The sequence below is a fragment of the Phyllobates terribilis genome, unplaced genomic scaffold (assembly GCF_046119375.1).
Source record: "Phyllobates terribilis strain yellow unplaced genomic scaffold, ASM4611937v1 Scaffold_11__3_contigs__length_659146591, whole genome shotgun sequence".
NCBI lineage: Eukaryota > Metazoa > Chordata > Amphibia > Anura > Dendrobatidae > Phyllobates > Phyllobates terribilis.
Window position 1 is genome coordinate 192,450,166 of NW_027362771.1, and position 21,600 is coordinate 192,471,765.

The 21,600-nt window shown below is 44.4% G+C and overlaps 1 protein-coding gene across 5 annotated transcripts in view; it reads left to right on the forward strand.

Moving 5' to 3' along the window:
* Positions 1 to 21,600, forward strand: part of TFEC (transcription factor EC) — a 113,821-nt gene that overhangs the window by 76,620 nt on the left and 15,601 nt on the right. For 4 of the 5 annotated variants that reach the window (XM_073651923.1, XM_073651919.1, XM_073651921.1 and 1 more), the window contains one exon: positions 8,064 to 8,184. In XM_073651923.1, the coding sequence (XP_073508024.1) occupies positions 8,064 to 8,184 (121 nt within the window). The remainder of the gene's footprint in view (positions 1 to 8,063; positions 8,185 to 21,600) is intronic. The other variant, XM_073651922.1, reaches the window with a different exon arrangement.

Genomic DNA, 21,600 nt, shown 5'->3' on the forward strand with positions numbered 1-21,600 from the left:
TTTTTGCTGCCAGTGTGAATATAAGAGTGAGCTTGGACTGAAAACCTAAGTGAGCCTCTATACGGCGTTCCTGCCATTGCCTACCAGAGCTAATCCCCATACCATGCAGGAACATGATCCGATCATACCACAGCTCCTGGGCAGGGAAGAAAGCAAAAGAGTAAACCGACAGGACAGCGTAGGATCACAGATGATACTTTTTGAGAGGCAAAATAGTTCACTGCCTGTTTTTAAGCAATATTTTACTTCAAAGAAAGCATCATTTGAGATCACATGCTGTCCTGTCTGTATCCTCTCTTTTGTTCCTCCCCTGCCCAGGAGATGTGGTATGATAACAACATTTCCCTGCATGGTCAGACACAGTCAATACACAGTACACAGCAGGGGCACATTTATAGGATTATCTCAGCACAGAAACATTTTTTTAAACACATCCAATTGTGGAACTTATTATATTTAAAGATCTATCAATTAAAATGTTGATTAAAATTTATGTTGTTCATGGGAAAACTTCTCTAAGTAAAGGACAAATCATGGTCTGTTGTGGCTTTACAGGAGTATCAAAATGGCAGTGAAGGGAACCTTCAGTAGGTAAGTCTGAATGCTGCTGATAGAGACAGATTTTGTCTGTATAAAACAGCCACGAATAGGGATGAGTGGACCCATGGATGTTCGGGTTTGTCGGATTCTGTCGAACTGTATTTCAAAGTTTGGTTCGGGCATCAGAACTTGAGCTGATCTTGATCCCGAACCCAATAGAAGTTAATGGGGACCCAAAATGGCTGTAAAATGGTCTTAGTAAGGGCTAGGGGGCTGGAAAAGGAATAATAATAATAATAATTTTTTATTTATATATCGCCAACATATTCCGCAGCACTTTACAATTAAGTGGGGACATGTACAAACAATAAATTCAATACAATTTAAGGACAGTTTAAACAGTTACATTAGAAGTGAGGTCCCTGCTCGCAAGCTTACATTCTACAAGGAAATGGGGGGACACAATAGGTGAAAAGTGCTTGTTATTTCAGGTCTAGCAATTATAATAAATAGGGATTTTCATATAAAGCTGTATGATCCGGTCATCAGCCTGTATGTTTAAGTGCAATACTAGAGTACCGAGTGCAGTTATCTTGTGCATGGAGGGTGTGGAGACAGATGAAGAGTAGGGAACAGATTCTGAATGATATTTAGAAGGAGGGAACAGGGGAATGTTAATTTACTGAGTAGTTAAGGTGGTAGGCTTGTTTAAAGAGATGGGTTTTTAAAGTGCGCTTGAAGATATGGGGGCTAGCCATCAGTCGGATCGCCTGGGGTAGTGCATTCCAGAGAACTGGCCCAGCACGAGAGAAGTCTTGGAGACGGAGGTGCGAGGTTCGGATTATGCACCTGTGTATGATCACACCCCCTGCCGTGCTAAACAAATGTTTAGACAGTACTCTTGATGCAGGATAGGCCAGCACCTCTAAGGCATAAAGGGCAAGCTTACATCATGTGTCCAATTTGGAGGCGAGAAGTTAAATGGGGCAGACCCATTACTTTGTACATGGAGACGTATTTACATGTACTCTTCCACCATGTTGTTGAAATGCTGCCTCCAGCTAATATGGACCATATCAGATGGTGTTGCTGGATGTTGTTGCGTGCTGAGGAAGGTTTTTCACATTTCGGCCATGCTAACCCTACCTTCCAAGGTGGTACAAGTGTCCCAGCTGCATTGGCGACTTCCTCCTCCTCCTCTGCCCTGTTCTTCCACTGAGCCCCCGCTGTCAGGTGGGAACACCTTCAGTAGTGCTTTTATCAGTGTGAGCTTGTATTACTGCATTTTCCGATCATGCTCCAGTGATGGAAGTAAGGATGGTACGTTGTCGTTGTAGCAGGGATCTAGCATTATGGCCACCCAGTAATCAGCACTAGCAACAATACGGGCAACTCGGCGGTCATTGCGCAGGCACAGCAGCATGCATTGGTTCATGTGTGCCAGGATGCCCAGAGACAACGGCAAGCTGTCGTGGTGGAAGGTATATCGTCTGGGTACTCTGTATCCCCCCAGCCATGCTCCAGTGATGTCCATGAGCTGCTTTGAGCGCCACCCTGCTGTGAAAAAGGTTCCTCCTCCTCATCCTCAAAAAATGTGCCCTGGTTGTACAGCTATATACCTGGCCGCTGTTGGTACAGGAACCAAACCCTCCGAGCCTTGTGTGGACGACTGGCCTGATAATGGTGTGAATGCTCCCTGTTCCTCCTCCTCTTCCTCCTGTGCCACCACCTCATCCATCATCACCTCAAGCGTTTTTTCAAGCAGGCATAGAAATGGGATAGTAACGCTGATGATAGTGTCATTAGCTCTGGCTATGTTGGTGGAGTACACGTGCTACATGGAGGCCCACTCGGTGGTGAAGTGGTGTTGTTCTGCATAGCGACTCACCCATGTGTACTGCAGCTGAAACTCCACTATTTTCTGCTGCTGCTCGCACAGACTCTCCAGCATATGCATATACCTTGTGGGTATGTCACATATGACGTGGCGAAGGGGAAGGCAGAAGTGACCCTGTAACGAAGAAAGGCGAGCAGCAGGGTGAGGACGCCGACAGCCCGCACTTTCAGCAGAAGCTCTGACATATCGGAGTAACTTTTAAGGAAGCTCTGCACCACCAAATTCAGCACATGCGCCAGGCAGGGGATGTGCATCAAACCGACTAGGCCCAGAGCTTTTACAAGATTTTTCCCGTTATCACAAACCAACCACTCATCTGTATGTTGTTTGATCCCCGTCCACAGCTTCTGAATGCTGTGGGATCTTTCCCCCAAACAGATGAGTTTCAGAACAGCCTGCTGTAATTTTCCCCTGGCTGCGCTGAATTTGGTGGTGCAGCTGTTACCTTAACCGAATGAGGATGTGGTGGAGGAACCGGAGTAGGAAGAGGATGCAACATGGACAGTAAAACATCCAGCAATCCTAGGTGGCAGTAAGACAGGCGCCAGAACGCCTTCTGCTTCAGGCTCAACCGCCACTACATTTACCCAGTGGGGAGATATAATGACCCTACCCATGCTTACTGCTCCATGTGTTGTGGTTATGTGGACCTTGCCACTGATGGAGTTGCACATTGCACACCTGATTTTGTCTGCAACATGTGTGTGCAGAACAGGGATGGCTCGCCTGGAAAAGTAGTGGTGGCTGGGAACCACATACTGTAAGACAGCCACCTCCAGCAGTTGTTTAAAACTGTCAGTCTCCACAGCCGGAATTGCAGCATTTTAAAGGCCAGAAATTTTGAAATGCTGTCACTCAGGATGATGGCTCGTGGGTAGGTAGAGAGCACTTTCTCTTTCTCTCTAGTGTTTTGGAGATGGACAGCTGAACGCTTCCATGGGACAGTGTGGAGATGCTCGGTGACACTGCTGATGGTGCTGTCATATCCTCTCTTTGCAGTGACCCAGGTGGCCCTGTTGATTGGGATAGGAAGAAGGAGGCCGAGACCGCAGCAGAAAACGAAGCAGGAGGAGCCTCAGATTTTTCCTGTTTTTTTAGGTTTGTACTCCACTGCAGTTTGTGCTTTGAATTCAGATGCTTCAACATTTAGGTGGAGCTCAGGTTCAGAACATTGTTGCCTCACTTCATGTTCTGAGGCACAGTGTGCAAACCCCCCGTCTCTTGTCATCAGCATATGGCCTGAAAAAATGCCATGCCAGGGATTTCCTTTGAGCTGGCTTTGGTGTGCTCAGTTCGCTGGCGCAGTGAGCAGTAGCAGCCAACGTACCGGTTAGGGGGCAGCAGCTCTGCTTTTGCACCTTGCTCCCTCTTTTGCTGTGCAGCTGGGGCAGCGTGGCCACCTCCTCTTCCTCTGAACTTCACATGTCACACGGATGGCCTTCACTATATGTGGGGTCTAGGACCTCATCATCCCCCGCTTCCACCCACTCCTTACCTCTTCCCTCCTTGTCAGTCTGCATATTGCAGAAAGACGCAGCAATTGACACTTGTGTTTCATTATCATTAGAGATGTGGTGCGGTGGTCTGGTCACTGCATGCACTAATCCTCCCACGTCCTCATCTACCAACTAAACAAGTGGTTGGGTATCAGTGCACTCAATCTCTTCCACTTGTGGTGCAGGGCCACGTGGATGGCCCACGGAACCACAGCCAGTGGTATCATCAAAAAACAGAAGTGACTGCTGCATGACTTGAGGCTGAGAATGCTTGGCTGATTTGCAAGGGGATGAGGTGGAACCCAGATGACCATGGTCCGCAGGGGCCAACTCTGTGCTTTCAGCAGGCAGGGAACCAGGAGAAAGATAATGTGAAGGAACTGAAGGCACTCTCAGACATTCAAACTAAAACCACCTCAACATGTTTTGGCCTGACCACTTGTGCAGCGGTACTAAGCCCTATGAAATTATGCAAAACGTCCTGTTACTTGTGTGCACCAGAGGAAGGTGTTTCATTTGGGTACATATCAGGCACAGACGATCACGTCCTCTCCCTGCAGCAGTTACACCACCAACAGCACCACGGCCACATCCACATCCCCTATTTGACGCTCTCCTCATGTTTTGAAGTGGTTATTCGGCACAGTACTCCTACAGACATGGCTGTAGAGTAAAAAAAGGTTTTTTTTTTAAGCACAGTACTTCTACAGGTGTAGTAGAGGCAAGAGAGCCTTCAAGAGAATTCTTACAGGATGCTTCAAAGATGGAGAGAGATTGCCATCTGCTGGTCAGACACAGTCAAACGGAACCAAGATGTGCAAGGGAAGTTGAAGGGGGAGCAGATTTAGATGCTGGATCCAGTCAGGTGACTTCCAAGAAGGAGTTCTTGGGTATAAGAGGCCAGCGTGCCAAGCTTGAGGTGGTTTTGGCGCCAAGCAGCAGAGAGGAGCAGACATGCTCCCTACGTGCTGAGAAGCCCCGCGTGGCAGGCCTAAGCCAGAGGCCTGCAAGGTGCCACAGCCAGACACCAGTGGATGAGCTCCCGATCCCTCACAGATGTGCCCCGAGTGCTGTGCCTACTGAGGAGAGTCGGAACCTGCTTGCGGTGCTGAGTGAGTTCGCGGAACCCGACGTCACCTGCCAACAGATGAGGTCTGGACCCCCCTATCCATGGCTTGAGAGACTGCCTCCAATGGCCAGGAAGAGAGGAGTTGGGAGACGGCTGCACCAGGAAAGTCACACCAGTGAAAGCAGAGGAGCTGCATATGTGAACAGGGCCGTCACTTCTACTGTTGAGGGTAGTAGTGTCTGCTCCCACAGTGTCCCTGTGTAAAAATAAGAATAAAATAATAAAAGCCTTATACTCACCTGTCCGGAGATGCCCCCCGCTGTAATCCATGTGACCATTCCTGTACTTGGCATGGCTGTGATGGCTCCAGAAGTACCCACAGCCTAAAAGCCTGTTGATTGGCTGCTCTGCAGCCTTTCAACAAACTTTATTCGGCATTAAACCTGAACAGTGAAATGAACTTCCAGTAAAAAGTCAGTGTTTGGAGTTCAGTACTGGACACTAGGTGTCCTGTATGAACCCCCAAACTTTACAGTTAGGATTCGCTCAAACCTAGCCAGGATCTATTCTGTGCTTCTCAGTCCGCTCCACACTCCACAACCTCCTGACAGATAAATTGTCATGGAGCTTGCAGAACTTAATCTAGTTTGACGGTACGCTCACACTAGCGTATGACATGGCCGAGTGCTATTCGATGTTTTATCAGATAGCACTGGCCCAATGTTATACTATGGGGCAGTGCAGATCTGCGATTTTTTCCCATGCCGATTCGTCATAAAAAAGCAATTGCAGCATGCTGCGATAATCATATCACACGCACCCATACACGTCTATGGGTACTTGTGAAACGTCAGATTGCACTCTGGTGTCATCCGAATTCAGTCCGATGTACATACACAGAGACAATAGAGAAGATGGAGAAATTAAGTTATCCGTCTTCTCTGCACCTGTGCTGAAATTCTCTCATGCGAGAGAATCGGATCACAGTAGGATGACACTCAGGTCAAACTCCGACAGAGTTTGAGCCGGCTGTCATTAGCATAATAACATGAATATGCAGCAGTGTGAGCAAACTCTGAAACTTAAAATATGCTAATTTTTCATTTATCATTTACTATTTGCCATAAAGCTACATATTTTAAGTGTGAATGCACTATAGACATTGTTTTTGCTTTATTGTCAAAGGTTTTGAAAATTTTTGTGGCAAGAATAATGTTGTTTGTATTTTTATTCTTCTAATCAAAAATACTGGAAACTAGAGGTAAACTTCATATGTCAATAGGATCCATCATAGCTATTTTGATGTTATTATGAATGGAAGCCGGGACGCTAATATGAACAAAGTGCAGTAGTAAAAAAAACTGACATAGGAAGATATACTCAGTATACAGTGAAAGGACATAAACAAGAATTAGCCAAGGCAGGACTTTTAGCAGCAACGTTTTTAGTTTTTAATCCTTCCAATCAAGAGCTATACCTTTTAAAAAAATCTTTAGCATAGACAAATGAGCCCTTGATAGTGCAGGGGTAGGCAATTAATTTTCCTGAGGGGTCAACTGAGAGACCATGACTGTTGTGGATGGCTGAACCAATAGGCTGAAATTAATTCTGCTCACTATTAAAGGGAACTTGTCACCTGAAAAACACCTTTAACCTGTCGGACTGAAACAGTCAGAGGGTCGAATGTGGCTCACGGGCCACATTTTGCCCAGGTTTGATATAGTGCATTTAAAAAGTATTTGTGGGATGGAATGAAAAAAAACAATTCTACAAAATTTGGGATGTTTTCTGGGGTTTTGTTTTTCTGTTAACTTTGCATATGGCACAAGCTCAGCACCTTAGTCTGCTCCATATACTTCCTGGCGCCTTCTATCATATGTGCACCGTAAATGTCATCAAAGAGATAGGGTTAATGTAATTTATAGTAAATGCATGAGTCAATGCCTAAAATTAATGGGTCATGGCACAACTCTTGGTTAGGTAAAATTCTAGCAATCATGAGGGTATGTGCACATGTTCAGTATATTTGCAGCAGATTTTTCAATACTGATGTATTGGCAACAAAACGCTGAATAAAATACTGTGCTTTTGCCACATGTTTTTGATAATAATTTTTTTGCTTGCATTTATTTCCCATGTACACACGTGATCAAAATTGTTGGTACCCCTCGTTTAATGAAAGACAACCCCACAATGGTCAAAGAAATAACTTGAATCTGACAAAAGTAATATTAAATTAAAAATCTATGAAAATGAACAAATGAAAGTCAGACATTGCTTTTCAACCCTGCTTCCACAGGATTTAAAAAAAAAATTAAACTCATGAAATAGGCCTGGACAGAAATGATGGCACCCCTGAAAATAATGTGACAAAAGGACATGTTAAATCAAGTTGTGTCCACTAATTAGCATCACAGGTGTCTACAATCTTGTAATCAGTCAATGAGCCTGTATATACAACTACAGATACACACCATGTCAACAAACAGCACAGTGAGTAACACACCCAAGATGGACCAGAGGACGCAAAGGGAGAGAGTTGTCTCAGGAGATTAGAAAGAAAATTATAGACAAGCATGTTAAAGGTAAAGGTTGCTTCAAATCTGCAAAAAGATTTAAGGAACGTGAGCTTGAGATTTCAGGAATCTCATTCGCTTGGCTGGTACTACATATAAAAAAATAGAATCTAAAAAATAATAAAAATAAATGAATGCCTGCTTACTATATTTCGCTGTTGGAGTTGCCTGGAAATTTTACTTTCTGCATGGTTTGTACCTTCTCCCCATGTTTACATGGGTTCCTCCGGGTTCTCCAGGTTCCTCCCACACTCCTTACTGATAGGGAATTTAGATTGTGAGCCCCAATGGGGACAGTAATTGCGAAGTCTGAAAAGCGCTGCAGAATATATTGGCGCTAAATAAGCAAGGATAGAAATAGTATATTTAATAAATGGGTTAGCATTAATATAAGATCTTTATACTGTATATTTACATTTTATGTTACAATATTATAAAAATTGTTTTATATCACAGTGTAAGAGTTGGATCTTTCTCTTTTTCAGCTTTCATTATCCAGTGGTAATTTTGATCTTTATGAAACTGACCAAAGCATTTCCACTACCACCATGGGACTGTCCAACACATCTTGTACAGCAGGTAATGGTGTAAAGAGGGAAGTTAAAGGTAAATGAGTGAGTTTATAAAAACATTGCCTCGTTCACAATATATATGCTTTACACATGGTCATAAAAACATAATTAAACTCAATTTAATTATATTTTATAATTGTTATATTATAGTATTGAATATTATATTATTTTCATAATAACTAAGATTTTCAATCAAATATATTTATATATGGCAATTCACTCATGGTTGTTTTCTGTTGTGAAACAATTGTGATAAATATGTATAGTATATTATAAACTTTAATTAAAGCTCATGGAACAAGTCTGTAGGGCATTACATGGAGATCCAAAGGCCTCGATTACTGACCTGCTTAGTGATCTTTGTGCTGCTACATGGTGCTTCCAGAAGACACTATATTTTACCATTGAATAAATGCTTCTAGAATAGATCATTTTTATAATTTGATATGTCACGATACATATCACGATTTTATATTTATTATAGATCCATAATATGGTCATATGACTGAAATATTTTAGGCATAAAAAGCATATGCTATTGCTAATGGAGAAATAGCTTTTTAGGGGCTTATTGTACATAATAATATTACTGTAAACCTAGTGGTTTCCCTTATCCCTTATTATGGTATCTCTCCCGACCCCAGATCATAATAAATGTAAGATGTAAAAAGCAAAATAATCCTCCTACTACTGAACTGACTTGCCCCTCCGCTCCTTACTGTCATCGTCTGATCACTGCCACTAGAGCTTAAATCCCAGGGCTTTTCATGCTAGGAGGGGATTTATGTCTCCAATGATGTCCGGGACGGTGAGCAGAGGGGCAGGAGAGGTCAGCAATGAGATGAGTATAAGGATTTTATTATATTTTTTTAACATTTTAATGGTCCTTTATGGTTCAGAAAAATGGGGGCTGCTGGTTGCCATTTTGCTAAATCCGCGGATGCAGATTTTTTGTCAAATTCAAGTATAATTCAATTTGACTCGAATATATTCACTCATTTCTAGCTATTATTTATATTTTGTTGCATTGTCCTATTTGAGTTTCAAAAATAATTTTTAGAGCACTGAAAGTTTGTCTAAAATTTTAGCATGGAATGAATGTATTGTTATGTGCAACTCAAAAATTAAAAAGGTTGAAGTCTCAACATGATCAATTTACAGTAAAGCAAAAATCAGGGGCACTGAATATTAGGGCAACAACTTATTAGCAAAGAGTTGGGTCGCATAGCAGAATTTTGTAAGAAATACTAGTAAATGTTCCCCCAACTTCCTGCTATATATTTCCCAGTTTCTCCAGTATATTTACATTTTGGCAGATAAAAATGGGCTATTCCCTAAATGTAAAAAGATTGAATAGATTTTTCTACATATGTTGTGGAGTACTTAGTTATGTATAACCTTTTTTAAATGGAATCCTGAACACTATTAATTTAAAATTTAGTACCAATATTCAGAGTTCACCCATTCTTTGTAAGGCAAGTTGGAATTACATAATCAGAAAAAGGGAGTTCTTCTTAAATTATTATTCTTTGCCATAAAAGATGATCTAATACAGATGTCAAATAATAGATATATATATTTTTTTAAAACACATTGGCTCTAGAGATGGATTGATCGATTGGCAAGACTCCAGTCCATCTACCAAATCAGTAGTGTATGACTGCTGAACGGGAGGCATGAAAATCTCCTTATCTCCAATTATTTACAGCTCTTCTCTTTATTAGTTGGGCTGGCACAATATCATCATTGCGGCATGATACCCACACAATGTTTTGAAAACCCGACTAATCAAAAGAAGAGCGCCCTTATGTTTTAGGCTCTGTCGAGTAGGGCAGAGCAAAATACGCAGGCGCGAGATTTCGCTCAGCTATATGGATGACGCAGGAGGCCTCATCCCCGTCCATCAGAGCAGCAGGGTGGCGATAAACAGCCAGGAGAAGGGATGGATGCCTTAGAAAGGACGCCTATCAGACCAGATGAGCAGGATTTACCTAGAGCGTGAGAGGAGTTTAAAAGGTTTTGGGGGGTATACAGAGGGAGTCAGGGGGTTATATACACCTTTATGGAATGCAACACAGGTGCTGATTAAGGTGCTAGTCTTAGTTCAGACATGAAAAAACTGGTGACAGTTTCCCTTTAATGACCTGGCTGATGGACCGGAATCCTGTGAATTGATTCTCCTGTCTCTAATTGGCTCCATTATTTAAATTGATGCTTATTAACTGTAATTTTGTTCTCAGCCATATGAAGAATTCCCTTTAAATGGTAAATAAAAGAATATGTAATTCTAGAAAAGAAAGCATGTAGCTAATAATAAATACACAAAAATAATCTTTAGGGGCCAAAATATTGATTTTTACACAGAAAAAAAAGCTAGAATCATACAATCACAACGGCACAAGTGTTTTGCAAAGCTTACTATTTTAGTGAAGGCAGGGCAAAGATCAACAAGCATGTTTATTCTGTTCTCTTAGTTTAGAAGCTCAAAAACAATGATGACCTTGTGATCAATATGAACATCATGCATTTCCCTAATAAAATTATTTTGGGAAACACAAGATCCTTTCAAACGTTGGCCACTGATCAACTGCATAAATTAATTATCTCCTATTAAATGTGTTTCATGATAGAACAATTGGCTTTTAAGAGCTTACAGAAAATCCATTTAATAAGTATCTATATTAGCGGATTAACAGCTTGAAAAGTTACATTCAATTAGTACTCAACATTATAAACCTTTTACTGTTTATTAATGTCATGAAAAGGAAACACAGGATTCTTTCAGTGGAAATATTCGAGAAATCTGATTAGAACTGAACTTGGGAATGCAGAAAGCCCTCACTACTGGATGATGGTTAAATACACTTTTTGTATGGGAAAGTACTATAAATCTTGACATGATGATTAGCTCCAAGGAAAAATAAGTTTTTTTTTTCATGCATAATTATTTTCAATGTTGTCAGAGAAATGTTATCCTTTGTAGGCGGGTGCACATAAATTTTGTGGGTACAAGGAATAAAGCAGAATGCTATTGTTTTACTGCATAGTGTTTTGGTCTTATCTGTAACTATAGAAATTGTTTTTCTATTTTAAATTGACCTGTCATTATATCATTTCCAATACTAATGGCATAGTGAGGTTCCATAACAACTGGAAAAAATATACATTTTATATAGTAAGTTTATGTAGAATAAATAAAGCTAACTAACATTTAAAGAGAATCTGTCAGTGGGTTTTTGCTATGTAATCTGAGGACAGCATGAGTTAGGGGTTAAAACACAAACTTCAATAATGTGTCACTTATCAATCTGTGTGATATTGTTTACTTACAATGGAGGTTTTATCACCAGGACATTATCATTGCTGTGACTAGCTGCCCACCTGCCTCCTGGTTTAATTCCACCCCTCCTGTGATAAGCAGCTCAGTCTCAATAGACAATGAACATAGAGATCCAGGTGTGAACGAGGTTAGCTTTCTGAGCTCAGCTTCATGATACATCTAAAAACTCTGATTGTGTTACAATGGCTGCACCCAGTAATCTAAATGATACATCGTTGGAATAAGGGTCTCTTTTTCTACAACATGCTGCTCTCAGATGAGGTAGCAAAAACTTGCTGACAAACTCCCTTTAAATAGAATGAAAAACATTTTAACGTATTTTTAAGCTGACTGCCCTAATTCACTATATTAGCACCATCAGTAGGGTAAGTGTTTGACATAAATCATATTTCTTAGCATAGAAAGTAAATATATAATAGTTGTATAACTTTTTTCAATTTTAAATATACTAAATATTTTATATACTAGAAGGGTTATATGGACATTACATTGGTATTCCCAATTAGGATCATCCTATTTTCTAGAGTGGAAACCCATTGTAAAAATTGACTGCTGCTTTGAATTGCCACCATATTTTACTATAAAAAAAGGTTATCCGATACCTAAAACTCTATCTCTTAAAACAAAGGGTATTTCTAATTTACACCTATTTCAAAGGCCTGTAATTGACATCATAGGTAGACCTCAACTATGAGAGACAATATGAGAAAACAAATCCTGAAAATCACATTGTCTGATTTGGAAAGAATTTTTTTCAAATTTTGGTTGAAAATAAGTATTTGGTCAATTACAAAAGTTCATCTCAATACTTTGTTATATATCCTTTGTTGGCAATGACAGAGGTCAAACGTTTTCTGTAAGTCTTCACAAGGTTGGCACACACTGTTGCTGGTTTGTTTGCACTCAAAATCTCACGATACATGGCCCCATTCATTCTTTCATGTACACGGATCAGTCGTCCTGGTCCCTTGGCAGAGAAACAGCCAGAGAGCATGATGTTGCCACCCCATGCTTCACAGTATTTATGGTGTTCTTTGGATGCAACTCAGCATTCTTTCTCCTCCAAACACGACGAGTTGTGTTTCTACCAAACAGTTCTACTTTGGTTTCATCTGACCATATGACATTCTCCCAATACTCTTCTGGATCATCTAAATGCTCTCTAGCAAACTTCAGACGGGCCCGGACATGTAATGGCTTAAGCACGGGGACACGTCTGGCACTGCAGGATCTGAGTCCCTGGTGGCATAGTGTGTTACTGATGGTAGCCTGTGTAACGTTGGTTCCACCTCTCTGCAGGTCATTCACTAGGTCCCCCTGTGTGGTTCTAGGATTTTTGCTCACCGTTCTTGAGATCATTTTGACCCCATGGGGTGAGATCTTGTGTGGAGCCCCAGATGGAGGGAGATTATCAGTGGTCTTGTATGTCTTCCATTTTCTAATTATTGCTCTCACAGTTGATTTCTTCACACCAAGCGGCTTGCCTATTGCAGAATCAGTCTTCCCAGCCTGGTGCAGGGCTACAATTTTGTTTCTGGTGACCTTCGACAGCTCTTTGGTCTTCACCATAGTAGAGTTTGGAGTGTGACTGTTTGAGTTTGCGGACAGATGTATTTTATACTGATAACAAGCTCAAACAGGTGTCAGTACTACAGGTAATGAGTGGAGGACAGAGGAGCCTCTTAAAGAAGAAGTTACTGGTCTGTGAGAGCCAGAAATCTTGCTTGTTTGTAATTGACCAAATACTTTCTTTCCAAATCAGACAGTGTTTTTCAGGATTTGTTTTCTCATTTTGTCTCTCATAGTTGAGGTCTACCTATGATGTCAATTACTAGTGTTGAGCCACCCCCGTAGTGTTCGAGTTCGGTTCGGTTCGTCGAACACCCGTGTGTTCGCCGAACTGTTTGTCGAACTGTTCGTCGAACACCTTCGAACACCATTAAAACCAATGGCAGGCAAACAAAAACACATAGAAACACATAGAAAACACCTTCAAAGGTGTCCAAAAGCTGACAAACTGCTCAGAAGACATAACTAACACATGGAAAAGTGACAAGTACATATAGTCATGCGAAAAGAAAAGAGGTGGAGAAGTAAAAGGAGGGGGAGACACAGATATAGGCATGTCATGCCCTTCTAAAATCCAAAAAGTGAGAAGCCGACACGGCCAGTTCGCTCCTGCCCGTGCCACCTCCGTGTCGCCGGGTTTGTGCCAGAGCCGCGGTGAACCCTGACGGCCAGCCCCCCTCTCCCAATACTGGTGCCTGTCCGCTGGTGGGTCGAGCGAGCCCCCCCGTGGTGGAGGCAGCTCTAAGCTTTTTAATTTAAATTGTCTCTCTAATTTGAATGAATACACTTTAAATCCATTTACAAGGATGTATTGGAGGGCAAGTCTCATGCCAGCAGCCGCGTAATTCCAGCTCCAGTAGCGTCCACTAAAGCTGCTGCAGTTAAAAAGCTTTTATAAGGATCGAGCTCGGCTGTCCACCGCAAGGCATCCTACTGCCAGTCCCAGCCCCTATGCCTTGGGGTGCCTCCTGATGCTCTTCACTGAGTATCCCGTGGTCCCGAAGCATTTCCTTTGAGAAAATTAAGTGTCCAAACTACAGGTGGTGTAGCTTGCTTAACAGCCGGGATAATCTGCTGACTAGCAGACACTGCTACTAGGCACAAAGTATTTCCTGGGCTAGATGCAGTTAAAAATTTGTAATTAGATACTCTCGTTGGATGCTGAGAAAGCATTCCATAGAGTCTCCTGGCACACCATATATTATTCTCTTAAAAAGTTTGGGGTAGGGGTCTAGGGGACCCTTTTATAGCCAAAATCACGGCCCTGTATCGCAATACGTCACCTAGTCTGAAGATAAATGGAACTGTAGCACCCTGAGGGCTCGGTTGCTACAGAGGTATTGCACCTTACCCAGAGGTGTGATATCTCACTCTCAGGTAAGGATGGAGTGTGGATCAGGACCCGACACCTGCATGCATTACACCACATTACCGTGGGGCAGGGCGACCAATATGCCCCTGAGATGGGCACGACAGTCCCTATCCCTGGCTGGAGCGGGGGGAGGGAACACTGAGGAAGGGGAACACTGTAGTGCAGGAGCAGGGAGGAAGCAGTTCCTGGGTGCATTGAGAAGGGAGTATAAAAGGTGGGCACCATCTTAGTTCAGTGCAGAGAAGTCTGAGCAGAAGTGACAGGGAGCAGGGGCTCTGCATGAGCTCTGCTCCGGAGGCAGGCCTAGTAACAGAGGCCCAGGCCTGGAAGAGGGAGAAGGAAGGAAGAGGAGCGGAGAAGGCTCCAGGAACGAGGAATGAAGGGATCCCAGGGGTGCGGACGGGCGAGTCGCCACCGCACGCCCGAATCCACCTGCGTGAAGGGGTCAGGCCAAAGGGGGAGACCGGTCCCCGAAACTAGTGGAGGCGGGAAACGACCCTCAGCTAGAAACCGGAGGCTGTGACATTTTATGTGGCGCAGCCCCTCGCTACACCCGCTAGGAAGGCACCACATAGGGTCAGGGAAACTGGCGTCAAGTTTACCAAGAGGAGGCCCGAGGCAGCCAGATAGAAGGGTTGGTAAGAAAGGCCAGACAAAGGACACACAAAGGGGGTCCTGTGAAGCGCTCCAAAGTTATCTGGGAGTTGTCTGAGCCCCTCACCTGGTGAGCACAGTACGACGTGGGCAGCCGTTACCTGCAGACGTGGTCTGGATAATAAGAACTGTGAGTAAAGGCCCTGCACTGCATCACTGACTCCGTGTCGTTACTGCTGCTGCCCTGCACCATCACCCCCATCCTCCGCATACACTGCCCTGAGGCTATACTCCTCCCGTGGGGAGTTATGCTACGCTCTGCTGCACCCACAACACCAGCCTCAGCGGTCTGCCCTGCAGCGGCGGTTCACTCTGACCGCAATCCACGGGTGGCGTAGTCGGACATTTAAACATCAAAACCACATAAATAGTTCCGCCACTGTTTTGACCGCCCTGAGACACGGAACCGGGTCACCGCCACGGAGACTACAACCACCAGCATCCACCAAAAAGGGTCCGGCTCCGGGTGTCCCAAGGCCCAGGGGGCGCGTCAGAACATTTTCATCACCTTTCATAATTACCAATGGGACAAGGCAGGGATGTCCTCTGTCCCCTCTCTTATACATCCTAGTGACAGAGCACCTGCTCTCATCAATTCGCCATAACCCCAATATTAGGTGGATTGAGGTGGGAGGCACCGAGTACAAGTGCTCTCTATTTGCTGATGATGTCCTAGTATATATCACTCAATCACATATATCTATCCCTGCTGTTATGGCTGAAATAGATCACTTTGTTACATGGTCAAATTTTAAAATCAATGCAGCGAAGTCTGAGGCCCTCGATGTCTCCCTCCCCAAATTCATACAGGATTCCATCCAGTCCAAATTTCCCTTTGCCTGGCCCTCACAGGGTATCAAATACTTAGGAATTCCTATTCATAGAGACCTCTCCCTTGTATGTTATCTTAATTTTGGGCCCTTTATTGAACAACTCCATACAGACCACGGTTGGCAAGTTAGAACTGTAAGATTCACTACGTGAACCGCTGGTGTTTTGTGGAAAAGCACATGTACACTGTGTTCCAAATTATTATGCAAAAAGTGTTTAGGAGTGATAAGGGAAGAATTTGTTTGTTTGTCAGTTAAACTCATTGATGGTGATGTGTGTCAGGGCTCTTTATATCACTGTAAGCAATTGCAGACACCTGTGCTAATTAGTTTGGCAGGTGTGTCCAATGAAAGGCAAGACTACTTAAGAAGGCTGTCCCACATTATTAAGCAGCCTACATTTTCTGCCAAAATGGGAAAGAAAAAGGATGTGTCGGCTGCTGAGAAGCAACAAATTGTGGAGTGTTTAGATCAAGGCATGACTACAATCAACATTGTGCGATGATCAGGATGAAGTGTCTTGGCAATCAAGAAGTATGTAGCTCATTCACAGTACACACGTGTGCGTGCTGATAAGGGCAAATTGAGGACTCTTTCCTACAGGCAATTACGTCAAGTTAAAAGAGCAGCGGCAAAAAAGCCTTGTCATAGCAGCAGACAAGTTTTTGAAGCTGCTGGTGCCTCCAACGTCCCCCGAACAACAAGATGCAGGGTCCTTCAGAGGTTTGCAGCTGTGCATACGCCATCCTGTCGACCTCCTCTATCCACTTCACACAAGCAGAAACGGCTCCAGTGGGCCAAACATTACATGAAGACTGATTTCAAAACTGTTTTGCTCACGGATGAGTGCCGTGCAACGCTCGATGGTCCAGATGGATGGAGTGGAGGATGGCTGGTTGATGGACACCCCACGCAACACGGCTACAGCGCCAACAAGGAGGAGGTGGAGTAATGTTTTGGGCTGAAATCATGGGGAGAGAGATTGTTGGCCCCTTTAGGATCCCTGAAGGAGTAAAGATGAACTCCATAATGTATGCGGAGTTTCTCAAACAGCACTTCCTGCCATGGTTCAAGAAGAAGAACTGTGTATTCCACAGCAAGATAATTTTTAAGCATGATAATGCACCGTCTCATGCTGCACATAACACATCTGCATCTCTGGCTGATATGGGCATAAAAGGGGACAAACTTATCGTGTGACCCCCATGCTCCCCTGACCTCTACCCCATTCAGAACCTCTGGAGCATCATCAAAAGGTGGTCTATGATGGCGGGAGACAGTTCACATCTAAGCAACAGCTCTGGGAGGGTATTCTGTCCTCATGCAAAACAATTGAAGCAGAAACCATCCAAAACCTGACAAATTCAATGGACGAAAGAGTTCAGAAGCTCCTTTCGAACAAGGGGTCCTATGTGCAAATGTAACATCACCTAGAATAAAGTTTTGAGTTGAAAACTGTTTGATTTCAGTTTCTAATAACCTGCTAATGCTTATAATTTCAAAAATGAACATTTTTTTGGTCTTTATTAAAATGAAAAGGTTGATCGAAGAGTGTGGGGGATCTAAGAGTGTGGCAACCCAGTAGTCAGGATTACTTCGAATTCTGACAATCTGAGGGTCATGTTGCAGGTAGTGCAGCAAGAAGGCACTTATGTGTCTTGCGCATCTTGGAGCCCCAAAATTATTTTCCGGGCTAGATGCAGCTAAATATTATTATTAATTTTAAATCTGGTGGAGCTTAGTATAGATGGCCTAATAGAATCAGTACTGCACACTGCTACAAAGCCCAAATAATTTTCCAGCCAAGATACAGATAAACATGATTAGTAATTTGAAAGCTTAAAATCAGTGGAGAGCCGTGTGCACTTATCTGTCAGCACACCACCAGCAACGCTGAACACACGTTCAGACAGAACGCTGGCTGCGGGGCATGACAAGATCTCCAAGGCGTAAGTGGCTAGCTCCGGCCATTTCTCCAGATTGGAAGCCCAAAAAGAGCAAGGGTCCAGTGACACAGTCATGGCTTCAATGTTTACTTGGAGATACTCCTGTACCATCGTCTCTAGGCGTTGACTATGTGTCAGACTTCTTGTCTCCTGTGGCCTTGCAAAGGATGCGCTAAAAAAGTGGTGAAATGATTCCGCAAAATTGATGTTACCAGCAGATACTGTGTTTCTGTTACGGTTTGAGTGCTGAACACTCGACGGTCCCACGGTTGGCAAGTTGGAACTGTGAGATTCAGTACGTGCACCACTGGTGTTTTGTGGAAAAGCACATGTAAGATTCTGCAACAGTCTCTGCTGATACTCCTGCATGCGTGCATCCCTTTCTATGGCAGGAATAAATTCTGCAAATTTACTTTTGTACCGGGGATCTAACAGTGTGGCAACCCAGTAGTCAGGATTATTTCTAATTCTCACAATTCGAGGGTCATGTTGCAGGTAGTGCAGCAAGAAGGCACTCATGTGTGTTGCGCATCCAGGAGCACCAAGTCCCTGTTGTGTTGGTGGCGAGGTAACAATCATGCTTCCTTCCTCTGTCCTCACCCCCCAACCTCGCACAACAGAAATGTGATCAAGGTCTCCCTCATCTGATGAGTCTTCCATCAGTTCGTCCTCCACTTCTTCCTGGGCTCCTGCACCTTCCTCACTAGTTTGGCTGCTACCATGTGCCCTGGTAAAACCATCTCCCCCACCCTCACATGCCTGCCGCCTTGGTGCTGCCGACCGTCTGGATCTTGCAGATGTTAGCCCTTCCGCATACAACTCCTCCTCCTCTACTTCCTCCACTTCCTCTTGTGCCACCACCTGACTCCGAATTCTGTTTAACATGTGCTGCAGCATGTAAATCACCGGAATAGTCATGCTGATAATGGCATCATCAGCACTAAACATCTTCGTCGCCATTTCAAAACTGTGCAGAAGGGTGCATAGGTCCCTGATCTGAGAGCACTCCTCCAGCGTGATTTGCCCCACCTCTGGATCTCGTTGGCCCAGGCTATATGTCAGAACGTATTGCACCAGGGCTTGTCGGTGCTGCCACAGTCGCTGCAACATGTGCAGAGTTGAATTCCACCGGGTAGGCACTTCGCATTTTAGCCGGTGAAGTGGCAGGCCCAACGACTTCTGTAGAGATGTAAGTCACTGAGCTGCGGGATGCGAACGGCGGAAGTGAGCACACAGCGACCGTGTCCTCTGCAGAAGGCCATCTAGTCCGGGATAGTGGGCTAAAAATTGCTGGACAACCAGGTTCAACACGCGAGCCATACAAGGCACGTGTGTGACATTGCCCCGGCAAAGGGCCGCACCCAGGTTTGCAGCATTGTCGCACACGGCCTTCCCTGGTTTCAGGTCCAGTGGAGACAACCATTCATGAAATTGGTTCTCCAGAGCTGACCACAACTCCTCAGCTGTGTGACTCACAATTCCCAGACATTTCAAAGTAAAAACAGCCTGATGACGTTGAGCCCTACTGCCAGCATAGTAAGGAGGTGTGCAGGATCCCTTCTGCACAGTTAGAAAGCTTGTGGCATGACCAGACAGGCTTTGGGTGCAGGTGGAGTACCGAGAGGAGGTTGAGGAGGCAGAAGCAGTGGAGGAACTTTGAGATAAAGAGGATTGAGGCACAACTCGTGGGGACGGCAAGACTTGGACAGCAGCCCCTTGTCCTGCTGTCACCATAGTTACCCAGTGCCCAGTCAGCGACATGTAACGCCCCTGTCCATGCCTACTCGTCCAAGTGTCTGTGGTGAAATGCACCCTGTCACACACAGAGTTTCTCAAAGAAGCGGTGATGTTGTGTGCAACATGCTGGTGGAGCGCAGGCACACCTTTCTTTGAGAAGTAGTGCCGACTGGGCATCTGGTACTTTGGCACTTCGACGGACATAAGGTCTCGAAAATCCTCTGTGTCCACCAGGCGGAAAGGCAGCATTTCTGAAGCCAAGAGCTTGCAGATGGTGAAATTCAACCTCTTAGCTTTCTCATGGCTAGGAGGAAATGGTCTTTTACTTGTCCACATCTGAGGGACCGAGGGCTGGCTATTGTGCTTAGACAGGGTTGATAAGGGTGTCCCCGGCAAACTGCCGGTCTGTGAGGAAGATGCAGGTGGACATGTTAGGTTGCCTTGATCCAAAGGTGGTGCTATCGATGTCGGACAGCGCTCAACACCAGCTGGTGTTACCACCTCCAAAGAAAATGATGACCTGCCAATCACGCTGGCTGTTGCGGGTAAAGATGTGGCAGGTCTGCGCCCCAAAACAGGTGTGACTGCTGTCCCCCCAGTCACAGAGGATGAAGAGGCCGCGGATGCACAAGATATGGCAGAAGGTGGTTGGCCCGGCCGGCTAGGCCGCATTGTAGCACAGTGAGCTTCCCACTGCAACATATGCTTCATGTCCATGTGCCGGTTCATGCATGAAGTACTCAAACTATGTATTTTTTAGCCTCTACTTAGCTTTTGCTGACAAATGTTACAGATAACACGAGTTGGGTCATCTTTATCGATCTGAAAAAATGCCCAGGCTATGCAAGGCTTAGCACCCATGCGACCTGAAGAGCCACCACGACTTGTGGTGAGAGGCAGAGTTGTGTTTGAGGATGCAGTTGTTGACGTGCTTCCAGTACTACGTCTCTGTCCAGGAAGGCGCAACCTGACCTCGTCGTCACTAGCATTCTCCTCCACCTCCTCTGCTGACCTCATCTCTTGGATGACTGTGGGTTGACAGTAAGTGGGATCTCCAATCTCATCATCATCACTCTGTGCGTTATCACACCCGTCGTCCTCAGAGCCAACCTGTTCCTGCCCTGACAAAAAACTAAAGTTGTCGCTCCAATCAGGTATTTGAGTCTCATCATCGTCTTCCTCATTGTCTCCACCAACAGGAGTTACAGTTTGGGAATGAGGGTATACATTATGGTCAGAACCTTCAGCGTCTGGTCCTGGATCCGACTCATAAAGATTCTGGACATCAGTGCAGATCATTTCCTCATCTGGATTCACAGAAGCTCTGGAGCCGACCTCTGATTCCCAGGCTACAGTATGAGAAAACAGCTCTGCAGACTCAACCATCTGTTCTACCTCATACTCAGACGGGCAGCTGGAGATTTGGGAGCTGTGAGGAAGCAAGTGCGATTGGGGTGACACCTTTGAGGACTGGAGTATTTGTGATGTTGAAGTTGATGTGGAGGAGAGCCCATTTAAAGGAACACTAGATATCCGTTGAAGCACCTGCTGTTTTTGTGCCTCATCTGGAATTTGTAGCGATTGGCGTGGCCGTAAGAAAGGGATCTTATCACATTGTCCGCTAAAAGAAGTAGACATTTTAGTTTGGCTGGAAGATGGTCTTTCTTCTGCAGATGTTACTGTTGCTTTAACACCTACCCCACGGACACAACCTTTTTTCCCCTTCCCATCACGCCTATTCCTCTTTCCACCAGCAGCAGGCCTTTTTCCACTCATTTTGGTGGTTAACTAATTCACAACTCTGGAGTTGTTTGCACAAAAAAACAGTGGATGGGAACCGAGCAGAGCTGAGTGGCCAAACTGTGGTATTAGGCCAAAATTATTGGCTGGGTTAGATGCAGAAAAAAATTATATTCAATTTGCAACCTGATGGAGGTCAGTATGGATGGACTAATAGAACAAGTCCCACACACTGCTAGAAGGCCAAATATTTTTTCAGAGG